This window comes from Choloepus didactylus, chromosome 3, assembly GCF_015220235.1.
Source record: "Choloepus didactylus isolate mChoDid1 chromosome 3, mChoDid1.pri, whole genome shotgun sequence".
NCBI classification, from domain to species: Eukaryota; Metazoa; Chordata; class Mammalia; order Pilosa; family Megalonychidae; genus Choloepus; species Choloepus didactylus.
The window spans coordinates 51,482,924-51,506,108 of record NC_051309.1 but is presented as its reverse complement, the minus strand read 5'-3'; the positions used below and the strand labels follow the sequence as shown (position 1 = coordinate 51,506,108).

Sequence of the window (23,185 nt, the reverse complement as noted above, 5' to 3'; positions counted from 1 at the left end):
ACCTAGAGCTGAGAGCCCCTCCCTCACGGAAGCCGTGCCGTGCATTTTCTCAGCCCAGCTCCAAGTGAGGTTTTAATATTAACTGCTCAATACAGACAGCGAATCCTCAACAAGGAGACAGAGGCTTTTGGTGACAACTGACCTTGGGAGAATAGGGGAACATATCTGTCTCAGGATAGGGAGCCCAGAGGATCGGTTGCTATCTCTGGCTGATGGGTGAACCTGGGAGTTTTTCTGTCCCTCTCTCTCTCTCTGGGGAGAAAACCTCAGCTGTTCTCAGCCCACAAGGCGTTGCAGTAAAGACGGCCTCAGACATTCTGCATTCTGAAACCAGTTGAGAGCCCCGCGGCACAGCCCAGCAGCCCAGGGATTCCCTTGAGGGATGGCGCACACTGATGATGTAGCACGGCATTCCCTCAGCTGAGGGAGGATCACGGCTGGGAGGGGGGATCCGCTCGGAGAACCCAGGGGCGCTACGCCAAGTCCGGTGGTTTGTGGGACAGCGAGAGAGAAAGTCTGGGGCTGAACTGAAATGAAGGCTTAGTCTCTTGCGGTGGCCTTGAATCTCCTGGAACCTGGGAGATTTGAACAGTAGAACTGCCCTTCCTCCCTGGCCACCCGTACACATGCCCCACATTCAGGGCAGATGGCTCCAGCAACACACCCAAACTGAGTTCTCCAACTGAACCCACAAGAATCATTTCCCCACACTCCATGGAAAAAAGGTTGAGAACTGACTTGAGGGATATAGGTGACTCACAGACGCCATCTGCTGTTTAGTTAGAGAAAGTGTACGTCACCAAACTGTGTCTCTGAAAAATTAGATCGATATCCTTTTTTTTTGATACAACTTGAAAGAACCCTATCAAGCAAAACAAATGCCAAGAGGCCAAAAACAACAGAAAATCTTAATGCATATGATAAAACCAGACGATATGGAGAATCCAGTGCCAAACACACAAATCAAGATCTCGGAAGAAACATTATACATCGCAAAATTAATCAAAGAACTACAATTGAAGAATGAAAACATGGCAAAGGATTTAAAGGACATCAAGAAGACCATGGCCCAGGATATAAGTGACATAAAGAAGACCCTAGAAGAGCATAAAGAAGACATTGCAAGAGTAAATAAAAAAATAGAAGATCTTATGGAAATAAAAGAAACTGTTGACCAAATTAAAAAGACTCTGGATACTCACAATACAAGACTAAAGGAAGCTGAACAACACCTCAGTGTCCTAGAAATCCACAGAACAGAAAATAAAAGAACAAAAGAAAGAATGGAGAAAAAAATCGAAAAAATCGAAATAGATCTCAGGGATACAATAGATAAAATAAAACGTCCAAACTTAAGACTCATTGGTGTCCCAGAAGGAGAAGAGAAGGGTAAAGGTCTAGAAATAGTATTCAAAGAAATCGCTGGGGAAAACTTCCCCAACCTTCTACACAATATAAACACACAAAGCATAAATGCCCAGCGAACTCCAAATAGAATAAATCCAAATAAACCCACCCCAAGACATATTCTGATCAGACTGTCAAATACTGAAGAGAAGGAGCAAGTTCTGAAAGCAGCAAGAGAAAAGCAATTCACCACAGACAAAGGAAACAACATAAGACTAAGTAGTGACTACTCAGTGGCCACTATGGAGGCGAGAAGGCAGTGGCATGACATATTTAAAATTCTGAGAGAGAAAAAGTTCCAGCCAAGAATACTTTATCCAGCAAAACTCTCCTTCAAATTTGAGGGAGAGCTTAAATGTTTCACAGACAAACAAATGCTGAGAGACTTTGCCAATAAAAGACCTGCCCTACTTCAGATTCTAAAGGAGCCCTACCAACAGAGAGACAAAGAAAGGAGAAAGAGATATAGAGAATTTTAACAGACATATATAGTACCTTACATCCCAAATCCCCAGGACACTCATTTTTCTCTAGTGATCATGGATCTTTCTCCAGAAGGAACCATAAGCTGGGGCATAAAACAAGCCTCAAGAAATTAAAAAAAAAAAAATGAATATACTCAAAGAACATTCTCCAAACACAATGGAATACAAATAGAAGTCAATAATTTTTGAACCATAACTCCACTATTTACTTCCTACATGATAAAAAATACACAAACTCTAAGGACAAATCAGTGGTTTTGAACTCAATGTAAAATATGTAATTTTAGACAACTATATAAAGGTGGGGGAATGAAGGAGTATAGGAACATAGTTTATGTACCCTATTGAAGTGAAGGTGGTATCAAAGAAAAACAAGATTGTTATGGATTTAAGAGGTTAATTTTAAGCCCCACAGTAAACACAAAGAAATTATCAGAGAATTCAACCATAGAGATGAAAAGTAGAGTTTGGATTAAGAGAAATGGGGGAAGGGGCAATGGGGAGTTAAGAAAGGAATGTAGGGTTGCTCTTTGAGGTGAAGGGAAATTTCTAGTAATGGATGGTGGGAAAGAGCATAACATCATTCTAAATGTTATTAATCCCACTAATGGAAGGCTAGGGAGGGGGTGGAATGGGAAGATTTAGGCTGTATATATGTTTCCACAATTGAAAAAAGAAAAAAAAAAAGACAGTCTAACTAGATGACAATTGAATGCTAAGGATGAACTTGGATGGGATTGGAGGGTGGAGGACAGGTGGCTTGAAGGGACACAGTTGAGACATAAGGAAAAGGAAATATAGAATGTAAGTATTGTATCAATGTTGAATCTCTTATACTTCTTAGCTGCACTTAATGGAATTACATAAAAGAATGTTCTTGTTCATGGGAAGTACATACGTGAATTATAGTGTATGTTCAAGGATGTGTGCAGCTAACTCTCATATGTTCAGAAGACAGAGAAATAGATGATGGATGATAGATAGGGAGGGAGGGAGGGAAGGTGGGAAAGAAATGGTGATGTGACAGCACGTTAAAGTTGGTGGATTGAGCTATCGGGGGGGGGGTCAGGGTATGATGGAATTCTGTGTATGGGGCTAGTATTGTTTTTACAACTATTCATGTAACTTTGAATTTATTTCAAAATAAAAACAAATATTAAAAAAAAAATAAATGATGGATCCTGAAAGGTTTTATATATCACAATGTAGCAAATAATCAAGGATATGAATGTATTAAAACAAAGAAAGAAAACTTTTATGAGAATGCAAACTATGTAAAGTTTATAAGCAGCTGCATTTATTGTAATTGAATTTGCAAAGGAACAAAAGAAGATGGGAATTTGTGGAGCTGAGACACTACCCTGAAGAAAGAATTTCAGACATTCCATTGAGTGCCACTTAGACTGTTGCAGGAGGGATTCCTTCATTAATAAAAAATTGGTCTCCATGATTTCCTATTCCTTTTTAACTCTTACCACCTCTGCGCAGGGGTTGGGAAGTAGGAAAAAGGAAAAGGAAATACTAGTGACTAAGTCCCTACTATACGCCTGGCGTTTAACATGCATGGACTCAAGTCATCACAAAACTAAGTTAAATTAAGTTCATTGTGTGCTGTTTAGTTAGTTGGAAAATTCACACAGGTGGAATGGCTATTGAGAGCAAATAAATAACATCTTTTGCATCTAGAACAGTCCACAGTGGATAGTCACTAAAAACATCTTGAGTTGATAATTTTAAATGCCTTTTAAAACTTTAAATATAAATTGCACATTTACAAATACATTTTACAGTCCTAATGATTTTTGCTGTTCACAGAAATATCTTTAAGCCAAAATCAAACATCAAGGATTGGGTCTGTCTTTTACTCTTTTAATGTTCATTAAACCCCTCTCATCTGCCAGATATCAAAATTAGTAATTTGTATTTTCTCATCGGACACCCACAACACTCCTATGAATTAGGCACTGCTCCTACATTATAGGTAAGGATGGGGAGATTCAGGAGGGTAGCAACTTCCCCAGGTCACGAACCTGATCGTGAAAGGCCGAGCATTAGAACCAGCCTAGAGGGCCACGCCCTTTCTAGTGACTAAAATGACTGAGCATTTTCTTGTGCTCAGTCACTTGCTGGTGCTGGAGCCGGCTAGAGGCTGTGGCTATTGGGTCACTGGTCCACTGCTAGTTACTAAAGAGAGCCCACTTATCTTTGTGAATAATGAAAATTCTCTTTCCTCAAACTGAACAACCCTAGTTGGGTAGACCGAGACCTGACCATAAAAATATGGCCAACCAAACATGGCAGCCTGTGACAGGGCCCAAGACACGGTCCGAGTATTTCAGAGAGACAGTTGCCAGGCTGGGATGGATATCACAGGAGTATGAAACATGGTTAGGTGTGACCACTGAGGAAAGACGAAAAAGGAAGGAGGAAGGAGGAAGGAAAGAGAGTTTTCCAGGCAAAATAAACAATATGCACAAATCTTTGGAGGGTATCACTATACTAGAGATCTTCTGAGGAAAATTAAATGCCTGTTGAACTTAGATGTTACTGGGGAGCAAAACTGGAAAAATAATAGACTGGGTCCAAACCTCTTAAATTTTCTTCTCCTTAAAAAATACATGCATATGTGTATGTGTATATGTATGCATGTTTGCATATGTATATGTTATGTATTTATGTGGATATATGTAAATATTTACATGTGTGGATATGTATGTGTGTGTATATGTATTTTTTGCCCCTTCAAACTTTTGATATTCTCCCCTAAACACAGCTCTTCAAACTTCTGATATTCTCAGGAGCACTAGATAAAAATTTCCACTAGAGGGCATTATTATCCTGAGAGCCTATTTTTTAAATTACCATAAAAATATTTCTATTCATTTATTCACCTGATTTCAGTAGAAACCATGGCTTTGTCTGAACTTGAAAGGGAGACAGATTCCTGTTCCAGGACTTGATGGCTTTTTGTCATTATGAGCTAAGCCTTGCCAAGTCCCTGCTAATCCAAGTGAATAAGCGTGTGTATTGGGGAAGGGGGCAAGCAAATAAATAAAAATAAATTAAAAAGGAAGCTTTCTCCTAATGACTTAATTCAGCAACGATTCCCTGAATCATCATGATTTTTCACCAAGCCATTAGAAGAACTATGCATGGCGCTCTCCCTAGCATAGGCTAGGTTGCTGGATAGAATAAATAATTACCAGGAAGCTAATGGTTATTGGTTTTTCTTTCTCATTGTGTACATCAAATCCCAAATGCTCCATATGCTTTGCAAAAACAAAAGGACTGGTTTAATGTCACTATGCTTACTTTACTTTGGGTATTGAGGATGAAGAGCTTGTCGTCTGGCTCCAGGAGTTTGCATGCATAAGCTATGTTGACAGCTGTCTCCTGTTTGTCTCCTGTCAGCATCCATATCTTGATGCCAGCTTTTTGAAGGGCTTCTATAGATTCAGGGACACCCTCCTGCAGACGGTCTTCAATGCCAGTAGCACCTAGAATAGAATCAAGATGCGACAGAACTTCTAAGAAACCAAAGCCAGCTGAAGCCCTCCTAGACCATAACTTAACCATGTCTGTGCTAGCCAAGCCAATCCTGAACTACAGAAATCACTCCACTATCTTCCATTGATTGAAATGAGGTACCAAGACCAAGAACATAATCACATACAAAGTAATATCTTGGGGGGAAGTCTCAGGAATGAATATGTTTATCAAATTTACTTGTTCTCTTTTTGGCTAACTTCCTTATCTGTAAATTAGGGGGGTTGGTTCAGTTATTTATGTAATATTGCTCTGTAATTTAATAATTCTATAATTCTACTCCTAAGGGTAAAGGCAGACTTTTAAAGACTGCTCTTACCAGTAAGACATAATGCTTATTTACAATGTTCTTTCATAATATAAGTACACAGTTGTCCTTGAGTAAACAATTAGGCCAGATGTATTTTAGAATTTAGAAGTTTTTCATATTTTAAAAGCAATATGGTACATACGTATTTTGTAATACCTGGAAATCAGGCATATTGATATTTCTGCTGCAAAACTTAATGTTCAGAGTAAGCAAATAAAGACTATAAATAGTCTTAGATCAAATAAGGCCTGGTTTTGCTGCCAAATGAATTTTGCCAGTAAACCCACAAGAATGTTTTTAATTGGGGGATGGCAGATGAGAAGATGTGAACCTATACTACTTCCCTGTCACAGAGAAATTAATTAGGAGTAGGCATCTTTAGCCTATTTGCTACATACTAAATGAGATAATTGGTTTTTTTCCTAAATAGAGGAATAGAGCTCAGTGGCTGGTCTCTTGGTATATTAGCACTTATATTAGAATCTAGATCTCCAGGCTCTAAAGTGGTTCTCAATCTTGGCTGCCCTGTAGAATTAGAAGGGAAGCCTTTAAAAATTCTAATGCCAGCCCACACCTCACCCCAAGTAATCAGAATCCCTAGGAATGGGAACCAAGAAACAGTATTTTTTAAAGCTCCCAGATGATTCCAACATGGAGCCCAGCCCAAGGCAAGAGGTGTTAGTTGCTCAAACTTTACTTTAAATCAGGAAGTAAGAGAAGAGAGAGAAGTACATGTCATTAGTCCAATTGCAGGTACAGAATAAAAAACATGGACCCTGTAAAGGTTGAAACTGATTGTGTTTTAAAACTTCAACTTTCATATGAGACCAAGGGAATAGATATCTATTTGGTACAGGATCTAAATTTTCTAAACGGTACAACTCCACAGTCGATTTGTTCAAACACCACAATTGCATGGAACTTTGAATAGAAAGTGAGATACAGTAGGTTAGTGTAGGCTGGAGTGAAATAGTGAAACATCCTAGAGTAATTTGGGCAGATAATAAAAAATATATTTACAGCCTCCCCCTCCCCAGCCCCGAGGATCTGGGGGAAGGTGCGGATGTGTTGGACATCCTCACCTGGACTGGTGTTGATGTTGTCACAAACATTGGGACTGGCAGTTTGATGTGCTGAGCCCTCGAGCATGGGACTTGCCCTTATGAAGCTCATTACCACAAAGGAGAGTCTAAACTTGCATGTAATGGTGCCTAAGAGTCTCCCCCTGAGTACCTCTTTGTTGCTCAGATGTGGCCCTCTCTCTCTCTAACTGAGCCATCTCGACAGGTGAACTCGCTGCCCTCTCCCCTACCTGGGACCCGACTCCCAGGGGTGTAAATCTCCCTGGCAACGCAGAGTATGACTCCTGGGGATGAATGTGGACTCAGCATCGTGGGACTGAGAGTATCTTCTTGACCAAAAGGGAGATGCAAAATGAGACGAAATAGTTTCAGTGGCTGAGAGATTCCAAATGGAGTCGAGAGGTCACTCTAGTGGACATTCTTATGCACTATATAGATAACACCTCTTAGGCTTTAATGTATTGGAATAGCTAGAAGTAAACACTTGAAACTACCAAACTCCAACCCAGCAGTCTGGACTCCTGAAGACAATTATATAATAATATAGATTACAAGGGGTGACAGTGTGATTATGAAGACCTTGTGGATCACACCCCCTTTATCTAGTGTATGGATGAGTGGAGGAATGGGGATAAAAACTGAAGGACAAATGGGGTGGGATGGGGGGATGATTCGGATGTTCTTTTTTCACTTTTATTTTTTATTCTTGTTCTGGTTCTTTCTGATGTAAGGAAAATGTTCAGAGATAGATTGTGGTGATGAACGCATAACTATGTTATCATACTGTGGACAGTGGATGGTGTATCATGGATGATTGTATGGTATGTGAACGTATTTCAATAAAACTGAATTTAATAAAAAAAAAAAAAACATGGACCCTGAAGCCAGGTAGACCTAGTTCTGTCAGTTACTAGCATGCAACTTTGAACAAGTCATTAAACAGCTCTGTACCCCAAGTTGGGTTAAATAAAATGGACATTTGCTATGAGGATTAAAGAAGACAGTGTGTATTAAGTATCTTATCCAATGCCTGGCAAGAAACTTTAGCTTTTTACTTTTGAACTAGGATATTTGTTTGGTTTGGACTCTATAATACACATTGACATTTAAATGGTCTTCTCAAGGATAACCACCTTGATACTGCCACAAAGGAAGTCTAGTTCACGACAGTGGAAACAGAATGAAAGGAAGTAGAAGCTGGGTAGAGACCACACTGGAGGGGGCAGGCAGAACCATATATGTTTATTTGATCAAATTGAAAAAAAATGTACTGATGAGTAACTTATTTAGAGACATACAGTGTTTTTCAAAATTCTCCATTCAGACAGTATAGTCTAGTCTACCTACCAAGTAAGGTTAGTTTGTTCTCCAACCTCATGGCAGATTCAAGTAGCAATTCTTCCCTGTTATCAATGCTGGTTTCAGCTAAAAAATGATTCTTCAACCACTCTGCATATTCAGTGTCACTCATGACCTATAGAGAAAGAAAAAAAAAAACCAAAAACTATGAGTTGGGCCTCATGACCTTGCAGGATCCTACCAGGACTTATCCAGGGCAAGATATTGAGTCATTGACTTGTTTTAGGTGTTCCTCCTTCTAGGAACACTCATGCCGGGTCCGTATCTTCATGCTACCTGGTCACTACCTTCCCAGACTCTGTGATCAGTCCTGTACAGTACTGGTGATGGACAGACCCTATAGCTCAGCATCTCAAGAAAATTCCAGGTACCATATATAGTGGAATTGAGTTACTCTATTCAGTTAATCCAGGGGGTAGGCATTTGGGAGCAGTTGTGACTTAGGATTGAATCCAGAGTGATTCTAATGATGCAGTTGAGAAACTGGTGTCAGGACAGGTCAGTGTGAGAGATTCTGTAGCCAGCAGAACCTTTGATATATTTTGATGTTTAGTTTATGGTGTTAATCATTTGGCTGAGGTAAAAAGAGAGAGGGCTCACATGGATGAAGTAAAAAAGCCTTGTTTAAAGTAAAAATCAAAGGATGCCTAGAGAAGTAGCCAATGATAAATTTCCCTTTGTATTCAGGTTATCATAGAGGGAAGAATCAACAGTTCAGTTCTTATAAAGCAGGATGGGGTGCAGGGGGTGAGACAATTTCTCTATCTACTTATTCTTGCCAACAAGGTAATTTGATTTGGGAGAATCTGACATCTATGGAGCTAAATGTTTACTGGGAGCAGGATCATTCTACTGAAAAGGCATTAGTTTCAATCTTGATACTATCCATTCTTCCTACAGCTAAGTAGGTGAGGCAGGCTTTTGAGCCATCATTCAACTGTCTGATTAAGACTCTTTGGGACTGCAACAGACCTTCTTCTCTCCAAAAGCAGTTCCCAAGCATTTAGTTTCAAGACCAGCTACAGTCTCCAGTTCATTTCCAAGACATCCTGCATTTGGGAATTACTGGCCTGCCATTAACAGCACTGATGTTTTGATCTCCATGTATCCCTTTGCCTTTTCTACTAGTTAGAGCCAGGACAGAGGAAGGAAAATCGATAATCTAGCAACTAAAACAGCAAAAATTAACTACAGGGATCAGAGCTAGGGAGGGAGAGAAAGAAAGAGAGAGGGGTGAGGGATATATGGAAAAGAGTGAGAGAAGTGGAAGAGTAGCTTCCTTGGTTTTCTTCTCTAGTATTTACCCCACGTGGGCTGGTTGTTCTTTGTTTCCAGTCATACGGTATTTATTAAAGCCTGTATTATATTTTATAATTAACTCACTTTCCTCCCCACTTAAGTACATTCTTCTCTTACATTCACTCTTATTAGACTCTCTCTCACCTAAACAGACATTTTCCCTCTTCTCCAGTCCCCTATCCCACTTTTAAATACAATGGAATAGTTAGACTTACACTGAAGGAAGAAACATGCTGTTCAGGCGTACAGGTGAGAGGTGGTACAGCCAGGTTTGTAGGGATATGGTAGGGGATGTCTTGGCTTATCGGTGAGGGAGAGCACTCTGGGGGTGTGAGGCCTTGTTCATCCACACTGAGCTGAACAGCTTGACGTGGTCAGCACCTCAGCCACATCTCACTGGCCAAGTGGCACAAATACTCCACTAATTCACTCTTAAAGTACTCTATCTCCATTTCCCCCATGTCCACAGGGATGGTTCTAGTAATAACAACCCTCAAATCATTACTTTAGAAGCTCTGCCTTCTTTTTATTTAGAAAGGATACACTGTATCCCCTCAAAAAGGTAATACAGACTAATCAATAGTGAGATAATACCATAGTAAATTTACCTGACTTAACAGATAAAGACTCTTATGAGCACCTAGAAAAAAAATCAAGAACTTATAAGGCAAAAATTCAGACTAGTGTCTGGAACAGTCTTCCCAGAGCACATTTAATGCTATAAGATGAGAACAACATTTGTAAAATCCTTGGAGAAAGAAAGTGGGATCCAGGGATTTCTGTTCCCAGCAAGCTGTTCACATACAAGGGCACTGGCAGGGATATAACAAAGCATGCAAGAACTCAGAGACTGCAGCTCTTGGGCACTTTTCTAAGCACTTTGGGACAAACTCCAACCACCAAGATGTTGAATAGAGAAGCTATGAAAACAGTGCCCACAGTCCAACAAGGACTTTCCCTCTGCCTAGAAAAGGGTTTGATACATGTTGGTTTTCAATAAATGATGGTTAAATAATTGAAAGAACAAAAAAGATAGGTATACTGCGCAGCCTTACCCTCTTTGCTATACATAAAGTACGCAGGCCTCGTTTGGCATAGTCATCCAAGTGTCTCTGGGTTTTCTCCCTTATTATCATCTGTTGTTTTTCCAAACTTGCCCCATCTGAAATAATTAACAAAACACAAGTGTTGCCATCAGTCTGTCCAATTACAGGCATATTTTAAAAAACAGTGCTAGTTTAGCCTGCAACAAACAAAAAGCCGTTTAGTGCATCTATAAAAGCTATCCCCAGAACAAATCCTTCCCTTATGGCTGTCTCCCTGTGGATTAAAAAGCACACGTACAATCCCCACACCATTAATAACCATTGTAACAGTAACAATTATAATGCCAGGTGTCCTTTATTTAGCAGTTACTATTTGCAAGGCACTTGGCCAAAAGCTCTACATATGTTGGATATAGTATCTCATGAAGCTGCTCAAGAACTTATAAAGGAGGTACTATAATCCCCAGTTTGTAGAAGATGAATTAGGCACAGACTGAGGAGGTAACTTTATCAAGACACAGCTAACGACAGTCCAGATTTGAACCCAGGTCTGTGCAGCCTCAAAGTTTATATGCTTTCCCACCAAATCCTATACAGCTTCCCTTACCTCACCAAGTGTGACTGATGCCCAAATACCCACTTCCAAAGTCAAATTCTGATTCAATTACAATTTGCCAATGAACTCTTTATAAAACCATTCAGTGGGGCCTTTCCATCTGAGAGACCTCCATATCATGCTTCTTATCTCAGTTCTGAGGGAACATACCTGGTGAGGTCATTGAGAGCAACTCCATGATTACAGAATCAGCACCCTTTGTATACACCACAACTTGGTTGGAAAGGGGGTGCCGGACCACCACGGACATCCTTTTCCTTACTGAGTCAAAGGGCAGGATGTGTAGGAGTTGAAATGTTAATGGCCCCAAAGCAGCAAAGTCCACCACGACCTGCTCTGGTGTCCTGGACTGTAAAGTGCACTGGTAAGCCCTGGCAGCATAAACCAGGGCTGCTTCGTCTGGGCTCTCAGCCTCGTAACACAGGTTGGAATCCAGAGGCTGTCCATGAAGGGACTCCACCTTGCCATTGGTGAGGCCCACATCAGTGAGTTGTTTCTCTACTTCTTTATGACAAGATGAGTCACTAGAGCCCTCAGTGCTCTCACTTCTCTGGGAGACTTCTTCCTCCACAGGGGAAGCAACTTTCATTCGACTAAAGAGAGAGAGTCTGCTCACAAAGGCATTTGGAACTCCAGAAGATGGCTCTTTCCCACTGGCAAGAGAGGGTGAACTTGATCTTCGGACAGACAATCGCTGGAAGATGTTTTTAATCTCCTCCAAGGACTTCATGGGCATTCCACCCAGTGAGGAGAGTCTTATCTATGGGAGATAATTTAGGACGGTCTCAATAAATAGAATCAAAAGAAGTTTATAAGAACTTTGAAGTGAAACTGGGAAAAAAGACATGCGTAGTGATACCACTTTCTTAAATGGCTAGCCAGCTTCATACTTACACTGCCACAGCAAACATTAACAAAAATAATAATAGCCGTGATGAGAAAGATGTGCTAAATGTTGATATCATAAGTTCCTACAGCCATTTAATTTAGGAAAGAAATTTGACATCTGAAAGCAAAAGTCATAAAATGCTAATATTTTTTACCCAGTGGGCATACTTAGAGCAATTTTTTCTAAGGAAATAACTTAAAATATGGAAAAATGTGTCATCTTTATTGTGTGCATCCCAGCAATAACAGTTTAAAAATTATAAGCAAATTAAATATTAAAAATAGCAAAATGGAAACATTTTCTTAAAATGTTGTATACAATATTTTCAAATAGTGTTTGCAAAGTCTATGAGGCAATATTGAAAAACTATAGTTTAAACAATACAATTACAAATAAAGTAGAAATACACATATATAAAAACACTGGAAGAAAGTGAATCAAGCAGTTAAAAAATTAATTGTTTTACTTTTCAGATTCCATAAAAAACTTGTTACTTTGATTTCTTTAAAAAACAGGTCAGCAAGCAAAAAATAAGGCTTATCAGCATCATAATGTGAATGTGAATTTCTATTTTTATAGAACTTTTTCTTGTTCATAGCCTGATCTCTTCTAGATATTAACTTTTAACAGTGATTGAACTTGTAATTTAATACTAATCATGGAAGACCAATTAAATGCATTCTAAAATTTTATCATTCAGAAATGCCCAAGGAATTAAAAAGTTTTCTCCTAAAAATCACTAATTTTATGATGATTATCAGTTTGAGGGACTCATGCTGGTAAATTTTTGAATTTATTAGCATCTCTGATATGAAAAGAAGAATAAAACTCAATCTCAGATGAAGTTTCTGTATTTCAAATGAATTCTGATTAGCTCTTTACTCACTGCCTTTCTATCATTACTTTGAAATTACACAAGGCTTAGGCTCTTATATCTACAGAGTTTCTTTCAGGCAGCAAAATATTATATTCTTTGGGGATAAGGCAACAATATTTATTAAACAGAAGATGCCCAAACATGCCTACTTTGGAAATGGATATATGAGAAAAATTGTTACATAGGGACAAAAAAAAAATCCAGTGATTTATTTTCTAATTGCATAATCACTTTTCAAAGAGGAACTTTATAGTTGAAACCTTGCAAAACTACAGTTTCCAATCAAACTTAGCTTAATTGGAAGTAAATCATTTTTATGTTAAAGTTGACCACCTCTGAAGTTGTCAAAAGAAAATGATCTGATGGGAAATTAAAATTTAATTGCGTTGTGCTACAAATTGAATTTTAAGTGGATATATACACTAGGAAGCTAGCACAGCAAGCAGTGAATCACCAATCTCCGAAACAAGTTTTTCCTCCTAATTGAAAATGAATTTTCCATGAATTCTAAGCTACAAATGGACTTTTAAAATCCAGCTTTTGTGGGAACTGCAGAACCTTGGTTTATTATACATGTATTGAATTTTAGACTGATTGAATTAAAACTAGCCCAATTGGATCATGAAAAAGAAATAATAATGAATCCAATATTTTATATTTGCTTGATGTTGGAGGTTTCAAAAGTCTCAAAGAAAAACCTTCAACTTGGTAAGAAAACTGAAGCAAAATGAAAAAATTGACATTCAACAAGATTGGCTCTCATTGATTATCCTTCTAGAGGCAAAATAGTGTAGCAGCTCTGAACCAGACTTCCTGTGTTCAAATCCTACTTCTCCCACTAACTCGTGGAATGACCAAGGGCAAGTTGCTTAATCTTATCTGTAAAATGGGAATCAGTAGAATAATAGTATCTAACTCATGGGTTTGATAAACAGGGAGGATTATACCTTAATACTGAGTACATCAGTGTTGAATAAATGTTAGCTGCCATTATTATTGCTGTTATTGTTACCATCATCATCCTTCCCCATATGACAAGATCAGTACAAGTACATTTAAGCCCAGATAATCTTCTGGAAGCTGACCTTTGCTTGCATTAGAGAGCTTACCTTTTGTCGTGGTTGGTTAGGAGCAGAAACCACTACTGTGTTGCAAATTGCCAATGCAATAAAGAAGTCGATTATGTATAAAGTCTCTAGTGGTGGATATTGGACCATCTCATCGGATGGGGTAAAGAGCTGAGGTGTAATATGACTAAACTTGTCCAAAAGCCTGGTGTCCGGTACAACATCTGTTTCCTGAAAATTCAATAAAACAATGCATTACTGTAATAAGCATCTAAAACTTAGAGCTTAAAATCAACATGAGATGAAACTTTTATAACCAAAATCTACTAAGCATGAGATAGTAAACTTTATTTTCCTAAAAAAAATTAACATTTTATGGTGTCATGAGAAATGAGAATAGGGAATAAAAGACATAAAAATACAAATAAAATGGAAAATCCAGAATGCACAAATATCCACATTAATGGAGGATATGTTACTATTATCCTTAAACTAACAGGAGATAAGAACAATGCCTTACACCAAAACCTAGTTGGATATGTGTTTTTTAATTTCAAAATACACAGTGCCAGAGATATATTTAATTGTGCCTAGCCAGCATTCTACCTTGCCCATAGATTTGTCCAAAACATGAAGGTGTTACTCATACCATGTTATTTTAACAAAATATTTTAGGGCTCAAGTCATTACTAGTATAGAAACCAACCCCCTAAAATAAAAAATATAAGAAGTTAACAGATTTAATCCATATTTTCCAGTAATGTCCAACAATACAATAATAAATGTTCTTCCAAGAGATTTCTGATCCTCAAATATATTTGGAAACTGTGCCCTTTCTCTTCCTCTTAAAGATTCTTAGTGCAAATTGGCTCTAAGAAATTCTGCTATCAAAAAAAAAAAAATACTTGAATAAAGTGTGTTTCCCACACTTAGTTGAGAGTAATAGTTTTGATAACAGAATGTTGTAGTAGAAGTCTGCTTATAATCTAGTAACATATAGTCAACTGCTTTAGAAAATTTTCAGCTGAGTCAAAAGAGGAAGCATCTGCTCAGAATCAAGATTTCAAAAAAGCTCCTTTGTATTCCGGAGGTCTTGGAAACTGTGGGCCTGCAAAGCACACTGACTGCAGGAAAGCCAGGAGAGTTTATATAGAGAAAAGAGGAAGCTGGCTCGAATTTTACATTTAGGAGCCTGGTGAAAGACTGCATAGGCTTAATAAAAATAGAACATGAGCTGGAAATCATATGAGGACCTAGATCCACAGAGATGTAGCCTAAGGCAACTTATTAAACCCTCTGAGATTCATTTTCCTCTTCTATTTAATGGTAAAACTAACACCTAACTCAGGGACTGGCTGTAAGAAGTAAAAGAGATAATGAGCGAGATGAGAAATGCAAATAATTTAATATTCCTTTCCCTTCCTTTGTCCATCACAAATGACATTCTCATCTTCAGGCAGGTTACCAGATGCACAAAGGGTTTACAAAATCACAAAGGGTTTAAAAAGTTCAAGTTATCTGCTGTCACAAAGCATTTTTAAATTTCTATTTATATTCACTGATTTCTATGGTCCTGCAATACCTGGCTTAGCAAAATTTAAATCTTGTTGCAGTATGCTCGAGTTCATAGCCACGGGTAATCTGACAGCTGTTCATTAAAATAAGTCTGCTGCATTTCCTCACGAGGCTTGCAAACATAGTGCACGTAGCTGGTGCCCGCGCCAGGCCCATCGTTACTCAGAGAACAATCTGGGCCTCAAGGACCTTGCCAAAGCCAGAGGAAGAAAGTGGGAAAGTCTGAGCGACCTTCTCACTCAATGCTTAGTCAACCAAGGAATGCTTGGGAAACTTGCTGCATGGCATTTGTAGTGCTTGCCAGTGGTTTGGGGCAATATTTCCAAAGGTATCTTTCTCAGAATGTTAATAGGTATTAGGCAAACAAGTAACAAAGAGCTCCACACTGAAATGAGCATAAGAAATGTTTAAATTTATTGCAGCACTTCTGAGACTTTAATGGGTATCGGGAATCTCCTGGGAAAGGCAAGTATGTGCAGGCTTCTCAAATTTTATATTTCTTGGACTTTACAGAATGGAGTTAGAGACCCCAGAATCTAGTAGGAATTTCATTATGTCATTGATCTCAGCACTGACTAAAAATTGGCTTAAGAATCATAAAAGTTTCTGAACTCTATCTAAGACATGAAAAAGTTTGTAACTTCTGCCTTTGTGGCAAACACTGTCGATGTAAGTCAATCCAATAGACTGTTGGGGAATTAAATGACTTCAGGAGTAAAAGCCTGTGTCATGACTGAAAATAAGAGAGACCTTGAAACTGGCTGTCTTAATTTGCTGGAACTGCTATTACAAATACCACATAATGCGTTGGCTTAACAACAAGAATTTATTGCCTCATGGTTTGGGAGGCTAGAAGTCTAAATTAAGGTATTGACAAGTTAGACCATGCTTTCTTCCTGAAGTCTGTAGTGTTCTGGTGCTGACTTGCTGCAATATTTGGGGTTCCTTGGCTTGCATCTGTGCTGCAGTCACATGGCAATGTCTTTCTCCTTGTGTCTACTCTTCTGGTTTCTGCTGACTTCTGGCTCCTTCCTTTGGCTTTCCTCAACTGACTGCATCTGAATTTTCTCTCTTTATAAGGCCTCCAGTTGTTAAGATTAATATCCACCATGATTCAAAATGAACACACCTTAACTAATAATAACATCTTTGAAAGGTCCTAATTACAAATTGGTTCACATACACAGGAGTGTGGATTAAGATTTGAACACATCTTTTGTGGGGTGCGTGATTCAAACCCCAACAATGGCCAAAGCTGGGGCTCCAGGAAGCAAAACTGTGTTTATGAAAAGTATTGCCAAAATAAATGTGGGAAGAATCCAGAAACCCAGGACTGTGCAGACCCGGAAAGCAACATAAAGCAATATATATAAAAGAAGAACCTATAAAAGGATTTAAGAAAAGATTCACATCAAAATGAGGCAGCAGGCCTGGAGCATTCTTTACTTTGTCTGGTCTTTCTAAGATTAGATAATCCTTAGTGGTTAAGGTATTAGTCACTGAATTGAGGAGTAGGTATAAAGTTATTATTACATGCAATTCTTATCTACGTGACTATATCTATAGGCATTTGTCCCAAGATCTAAGACAACCTTCCTAATTGAGACTTTGTATTACAAAATTGAACTTTGCTTCTTTGTAATAGGAAGGACAGCATCTCCCTTCTCTGAACTTCTATTACTCTGAAAACCAGGTCCACACTATCTTGCTTTAAATGCTTCCACATACATGTACTTTTTTCTCCAGAGAGCTTGAAAGTTCCTTAAAAGTAAGGACTGTATTTTACTGATCTTTGGATCCTTAAGTCAGTTCCTGGCACGTGGATAAGCAATAAAAATTTACCTTTATACATTGTTAACAAACACTTTGTCATCTTATATTTCAAAACACAAAGGGTGGAGAAAGAGACTAAAAAGATAATACTTTTTGGAAAACATACAAGTGAGGATCTCTCACTTGGCCTCAAATAGACATCTTTTTAAAATTCTGTGAACATTTCTGCTCTTCAATTAGAATACAATGCATGATGTGGGCAGCTTCCCACAATATATATAAAGCCTTACCTGGTTTCATGGTAGGAATCCAACGTCTTTGTCCTAATCTTAAGAGGGCATCTGACTATTTCATTTTAGATTTACTCCCATGATTCATGTTATACTTTCTGACTAGGTTATAGACTTTGCTTTCAGTTTCATTTTTTGTTTGTTTGTTCATTTTTTTAATCCTCATTTAAAGCCAAATTAAACAAGGTGAGCTTGACCCAGACTCCTCTTTGCCCTCTAACAGTGGGCAGCTTTTGGATGGCCTTAAAATATACTGAATGTTAAGTTTGTTTTAACAAAACAAAAGTGACAGTGAGAGGAACCCATTTTGATTGTTCATGCAAAAGCCAGAAATTCTATGGTTTAATAATAGAGAAAGATGCTGTAAACAAGAGAGGAAATTGACTAAGCAGCTTAGATTCTGCTCCCTACCCCACCCTTAGTTCTACCTGCATCCAAAGATTTTATTTCATTTTCTGCTACCACCAATTTCAAGGGCTGACTTCTCCACCACTAAAACTTTGGCTTCACTGTGGACACAAATGCCTTCTGCTTGCCCCCTCAATTCCTAAATACCACAGACTTAAAGGAAAAAGACAAAGGCCAACAACCATACACTGACAATTCCTCCTCCCCACCAGATTCTCCCATGGTCCTGTGGTTCTGAGCCATTTACTATCTACCCCAAATGCCTTTCCTCCCTATTCTATTCTGTAAATACCTATTCATTAATTTAATTCTTACTCAAGTTTCACCTCTTTCATGCAGATCCCTCCTCACCTCCTTAGAGTTGACCAATCCTTTTTTTGTGTCCTTACTACACTCTGAATTAAATACAATCACTGCATCTTTAATATAGGCCTGTTTTCTCTACCTAGAACAAAACTGGAGGATGGAGGCCATGTCTTAATCATTTCATATCCCCAGTCTCCAGTATTATGTCATTGTCTTCCATTAATGTGTTAATTCATTCATTCATCCCATAAATATGTATTGTTTGTCTATGGTGCCAGGCACCCCTCAATGTAAAAAGGGTATATAAGACAAAGAATACTGGCTTGCATGGAACTCACATTCCAGTTGGGGGAGGCAGAAACTAACCCATAAACAAATAAATAAAATACTTCTAGATTGTAACAGAGAGAGAATATGGGAAAGGGATGGAAAGTAGTTTGGATTGAGTGGCAGGAAAGCATTCACTGAGGAGGTGACATCTGAGATGAGACATCAATGACAAGAAGGACAACCATACAAAGATCTGAAAGAAAAGTGTTCCGGGTAGAATAGATAGGACACTTGAAGAATAGAAGAATATAGAGGATCTTAAGAGGCATAAACACACTGTAGTTTACTAAGTCAAGGTTTCTATTTCTCAAACAGGTAATATGAACCCAGGACTCACCAGCCTCAATATCATTCTAACTCCCAAAGACCAGCATATCTTTGACAGCATCCTGGCCAGCATCTTCTCTCGCTGGCTCCCAGCTTGCATCCCCACAAAGAGTGCCATCTTACAAACTTCTACTTCTAGACAGCACAGCTCTCAGGGTGCTCCCAAGCTGGTGTTCTTCACCTGGACTCTACAGATGGGCTTTTGGAATCATATGCAAGATGTTCACAAATGCTTATTTTTTAGATCAAAGGATGTGTTGATTTCTCAAAGTAATCTTCAGCCCCCAAAAGGATAAAATCAACTTGCTTAGAGCAAGAGTGAGAGATGGTCTCTTATTTTGAGAAGGACTATGATTTCTTCTTATGTACGGGAGTGAGGTTTTGCAAAACACAAACATAAACAACAGTAACAACAAAACCCCCAGAGTATCCATATAATCAGAATTACATGCCATTGAAGTATAAGGCTGGTGAAAACAAAACGGACTGAATGGAAAGGCTGAGCCTGTTAAAAAGCTTCATTCCACAACCTTCAAAAATACTTTACTGAGAGGTAGGTGGGGCAAGATGGCGGAGTGGTGAGGAGCAGATTTTCGTCTCTCCCCTAGAGCAGCTGGCAATTACCCAAGAACTATATGAAACAGTGTTTTCGGGGTCTCCAGTAACCAGTCACACATTGGACGCAAGTTTGGAATTGGAGGAAAAGCTGAGATCGCAGCGAACATTGTAAATTTCCCAGACCAGGGGTCTGGCGCCCCTCCCCACCCAGACCTCACAGACTGTCTTGCTGCCGGCTCCTTGAAAGTGGGGGAAAAAAACCCCCAAAACAGCAATCTGCTGAGGGCAAGAAGGGAGGCTCAACCCAGCCTCAACTGCAGAATTAATTAACAAATTAATTAACTAATTTTGGGAGCTGGGGTGCTAAAGAAGGGCTGGACTCCGAGAAGTGGGGGCACGTAAAATCAGGCACCCATTCCCAGACTCCAAAAAAGCCATTTTTTTTCCCCTACATTTTGTCCCTTCTGGCTTCTCACTGATCCCTTATCTTTTTGCATTTCAATAGCCCCCAGGCAGGGGTGGAACTGAAGCTGTTGGAGAGTAATTATCAGACAATAGCCCAAAGCATATCTTTAAATGCTCTATTCTGACACTGACAAAACTTCCAGGCTGGGGAAAGACTTTTAAAAGAGACTCTTTTTTTTTTCTTTTTTCTTTTTCTTGTTTTCCTTTTCTATTTTTTTTTTTTTTAATCTAAAAGTAATATATGTGGTTATTTTCTATCGGAAAGCCCAGGTTGAGGGACTAGGCTGGGCTTGGGGGGAGACAGAGTACCCACAGTGTCTTTGAGTTCCCTCTTCACTACTGAAGGTCTCCACCCCTGTCTTTAATTGGCAGCTCAGGCTGACCAAGGAATCTAGCTGGAGATGCCCCAAAGAGGAGAGGGGAAAAGGGAATAGTGCTTCTGAGAGACAACTGGAGTTCTGAGGATTGGGAGAGTGGAGGGAGGTCCAGCTCAACTGGCAGTCCTCCTTTTGGGAACTCAGACCCCAGGGGCTGGAATTCAGATTCCAGCTTCAGTCAGCCACTCCCCCGACAGGATCAGAGTCACCAGGAGAACTAAAGTCTCCATACCTCCTTACACTGGTAGGGGAGCTGAGGGCTGGCAAGTGCCAACTGCTGGACAGGAGAGGAAAAGCACCAATTCTAAAGGCCTCATAGGAGGGTCTCATTCTCAGGAAAACTCCATACCCTCCCAATGAGACCTGGGCCTCACTAGACTGGGAAAATCTGACTAGGGTCGACCATATCTGAGGAGACCCACTCACAAAAAGGTTACATAGAGGCAGAGCAAGAAACAGAAAAAACAAGAGGGGAAAAATTCTGATCAACTAAATAGAACCTAAGTTAGAGGTCTAGAATAAGTTGAACTGAATAACAGAGGCCAGAGAACAAAGCCAACCAACAAGAAAACCACTAGGTAAAAGACAGAAAACAAGCTCCAAAATAGACTAATCAAGAAAATCAGATGCCTAGACAACTTAAGATAACAAGCCATACCAGGAAACACAAAAACATGGACCAGCCAAAGGAACAAACTAATAGCTCACCTGAGATACAGGAGTGGAGGCAACTAATGCTAAATAAATTCGATGAAATGAAGGAAAATATAGCAAAAGAGCTGAAGGATATAAAGAAGACACTGGATGACCATAAAGAAGAACTCATAAACTTAAAAAAACAAATGGCAGAACTCATGGGATTGAACGCCACAATGGAGGAGATGAAAAACACAATGGAGAGACACAACAGTAGATTTGAACAGGCAGAAGAAAGGATCAGTGAACTGGAAGACAGGTCATTTGAATTCATACACACAAAAGAACAGATGGTGAAAAAAATGGAAAAATATGAGCAGGGTCTTAGGGAGCTGAGTGACAACATGAAACACACAAATATACATGTTATGGGTATCCCAGAAGTAGAAGAGAGGGGAAAAGGGGCAGAAAGAGTAATAGAAGACATACTCACTGAAAATTTCCCAACTGTTATAAAAGACAGAAAATTAGAGATTCAAGAAGTACAATGTACCCCAAATAGAATAGATCCCAATAGACCTACTCCAAGACACTTACTGGTCAGATTGTCCAATGTCAAAGACAAAGAGAGGATTCTGAAAGCAGCAAGAGAAAAGCAATCCATCACATACAAGAGAAGGTCAATAAGACTATGTACAGATTTCTCTGCAGAAACCATGGAAGCAAGAAGACAGTGGCATGATATATTTAAGATACTGAAAGAGAAAAACTGCCAACCAAGAATTCTATATCCAGCAAAACTTTCCTTCAAAAATGAGGGAGAGATTAAAACATTTTCAGACAAACAGACACTGAGAGAGTTTGTGAATAAGAGACCGGCACTACAAGAAATACTGAAGGGAGTTGTGCCGGTTTGAATGTATTGTGTCCCCCAAATGCCATTATCTTTGTGGTATTGTGGGACAGAAGTTTTGGTGCTGGTTATATTTGCTTGGAATGTGCCCCACCCAGCTGTGGGTGGTGACTTTGGTGGGATACTCCCATGGAGGTGTGACCTCACCCATTCAGAGTAGGCCTTGATCAGTGGAGCCATATAAAACATGCTGACTCAAAGAGACTGGATGGAGTGCAGCTGTGAGTGACGTTTTGAAGAGGAGCAAGCTTGCTAGAGAGGAATGTCCTGGGAGAAAGCCATTTTGAAACCAGAACTTTGGAGCAGATGCCAGCCACGTGCCTTCCCAGCTAACAGAGGTTTTCTGGACGCCATTTGCCATCCTCCAGTGAAGGTAGCTGATTACTGATGTGTTACCTTGGACACTTTATGGCCTTAAGACTGTAACTGTATAGCCAAATAAACCCCCTTTTTATAAAAGCCAATCCATCTCTGGTGTTTTGCATTCTGCAGCATTAGCAAACTAGGACAGGAGTGCTACAGGCTGACAGGAAAAGACAGGAGAGAGAGAGTTGGAGAAGAGTGCAGACATGAAGACTATCAGGAAAGGTAAAAGGAAAGGAAAAATAAGATATGACATATAAATTCCAAAAAACAAAATGGTAGTAGAAAGTACTGCCCTTACAATAATAACACTAAATGTAAATGGATTAAACTCCCCAATAAAAAGACACAGACTGGCAGAATGGATTAAAAAAGAGGACCCACCTCTATGCTGTCTACAAGAAACTCACTTTAGACACAAGGACAAAAATAGACTGAAAGTGAAAGGTTGGAAAAAGATATTTCATGCAAACAACAACCAGAAAAAAGCAGGAATAGCTATATTAATATCAGACAAGTTAGACTTCAAAAGTGAAACAATTAAAAGAGACAAAGAAGGACACTATATATTAATAAAAGGGTCAATTTATCAAGAAAACATAACAATCATAAATATTTATGCACCAAGCCAGAATGCCCCAAAATTCATCAGGCAAACACTGTGATCACTGAAAGGAGAAATAGATACCTTTACAATAATAGTTGGAGATGTCAATACACCACTCTCATCAATGGATAGAACATCTAGACAGAGGATCACTAAAGAAACAGAGATGTTGAATTGTATGATAAATGAACTAGACTTGACAGGCATTTATAGAACACTACATCCAACAACAGCAGGATACACTTTTTTCTCAAGTGCTCATGGAACATTCTCT

General features: G+C 39.1%; 1 protein-coding gene across 8 annotated transcripts in view; it reads right to left on the bottom strand.

Annotated features, from left to right (window-relative positions):
- The window catches only part of ATP10D (ATPase phospholipid transporting 10D (putative)), a 145,704-nt gene that overhangs the window by 20,348 nt on the left and 102,171 nt on the right, over positions 1 to 23,185 (bottom strand). For all 8 annotated transcript variants that reach the window (XR_005215851.1, XM_037829729.1, XM_037829730.1 and 5 more), the window contains 5 exons: positions 14,026 to 14,214; positions 11,301 to 11,910; positions 10,544 to 10,650; positions 8,178 to 8,304; positions 5,205 to 5,389 (listed from right to left, as the gene is read on the bottom strand). Coding sequence is in view for 7 of the 8 variants with exons in the window: in XM_037829729.1 (XP_037685657.1) it covers positions 5,205 to 5,389; positions 8,178 to 8,304; positions 10,544 to 10,650; positions 11,301 to 11,910; positions 14,026 to 14,214 (1,218 nt within the window). In the remaining variant the exon portion in view is untranslated. The remainder of the gene's footprint in view (positions 1 to 5,204; positions 5,390 to 8,177; positions 8,305 to 10,543; positions 10,651 to 11,300; positions 11,911 to 14,025; positions 14,215 to 23,185) is intronic.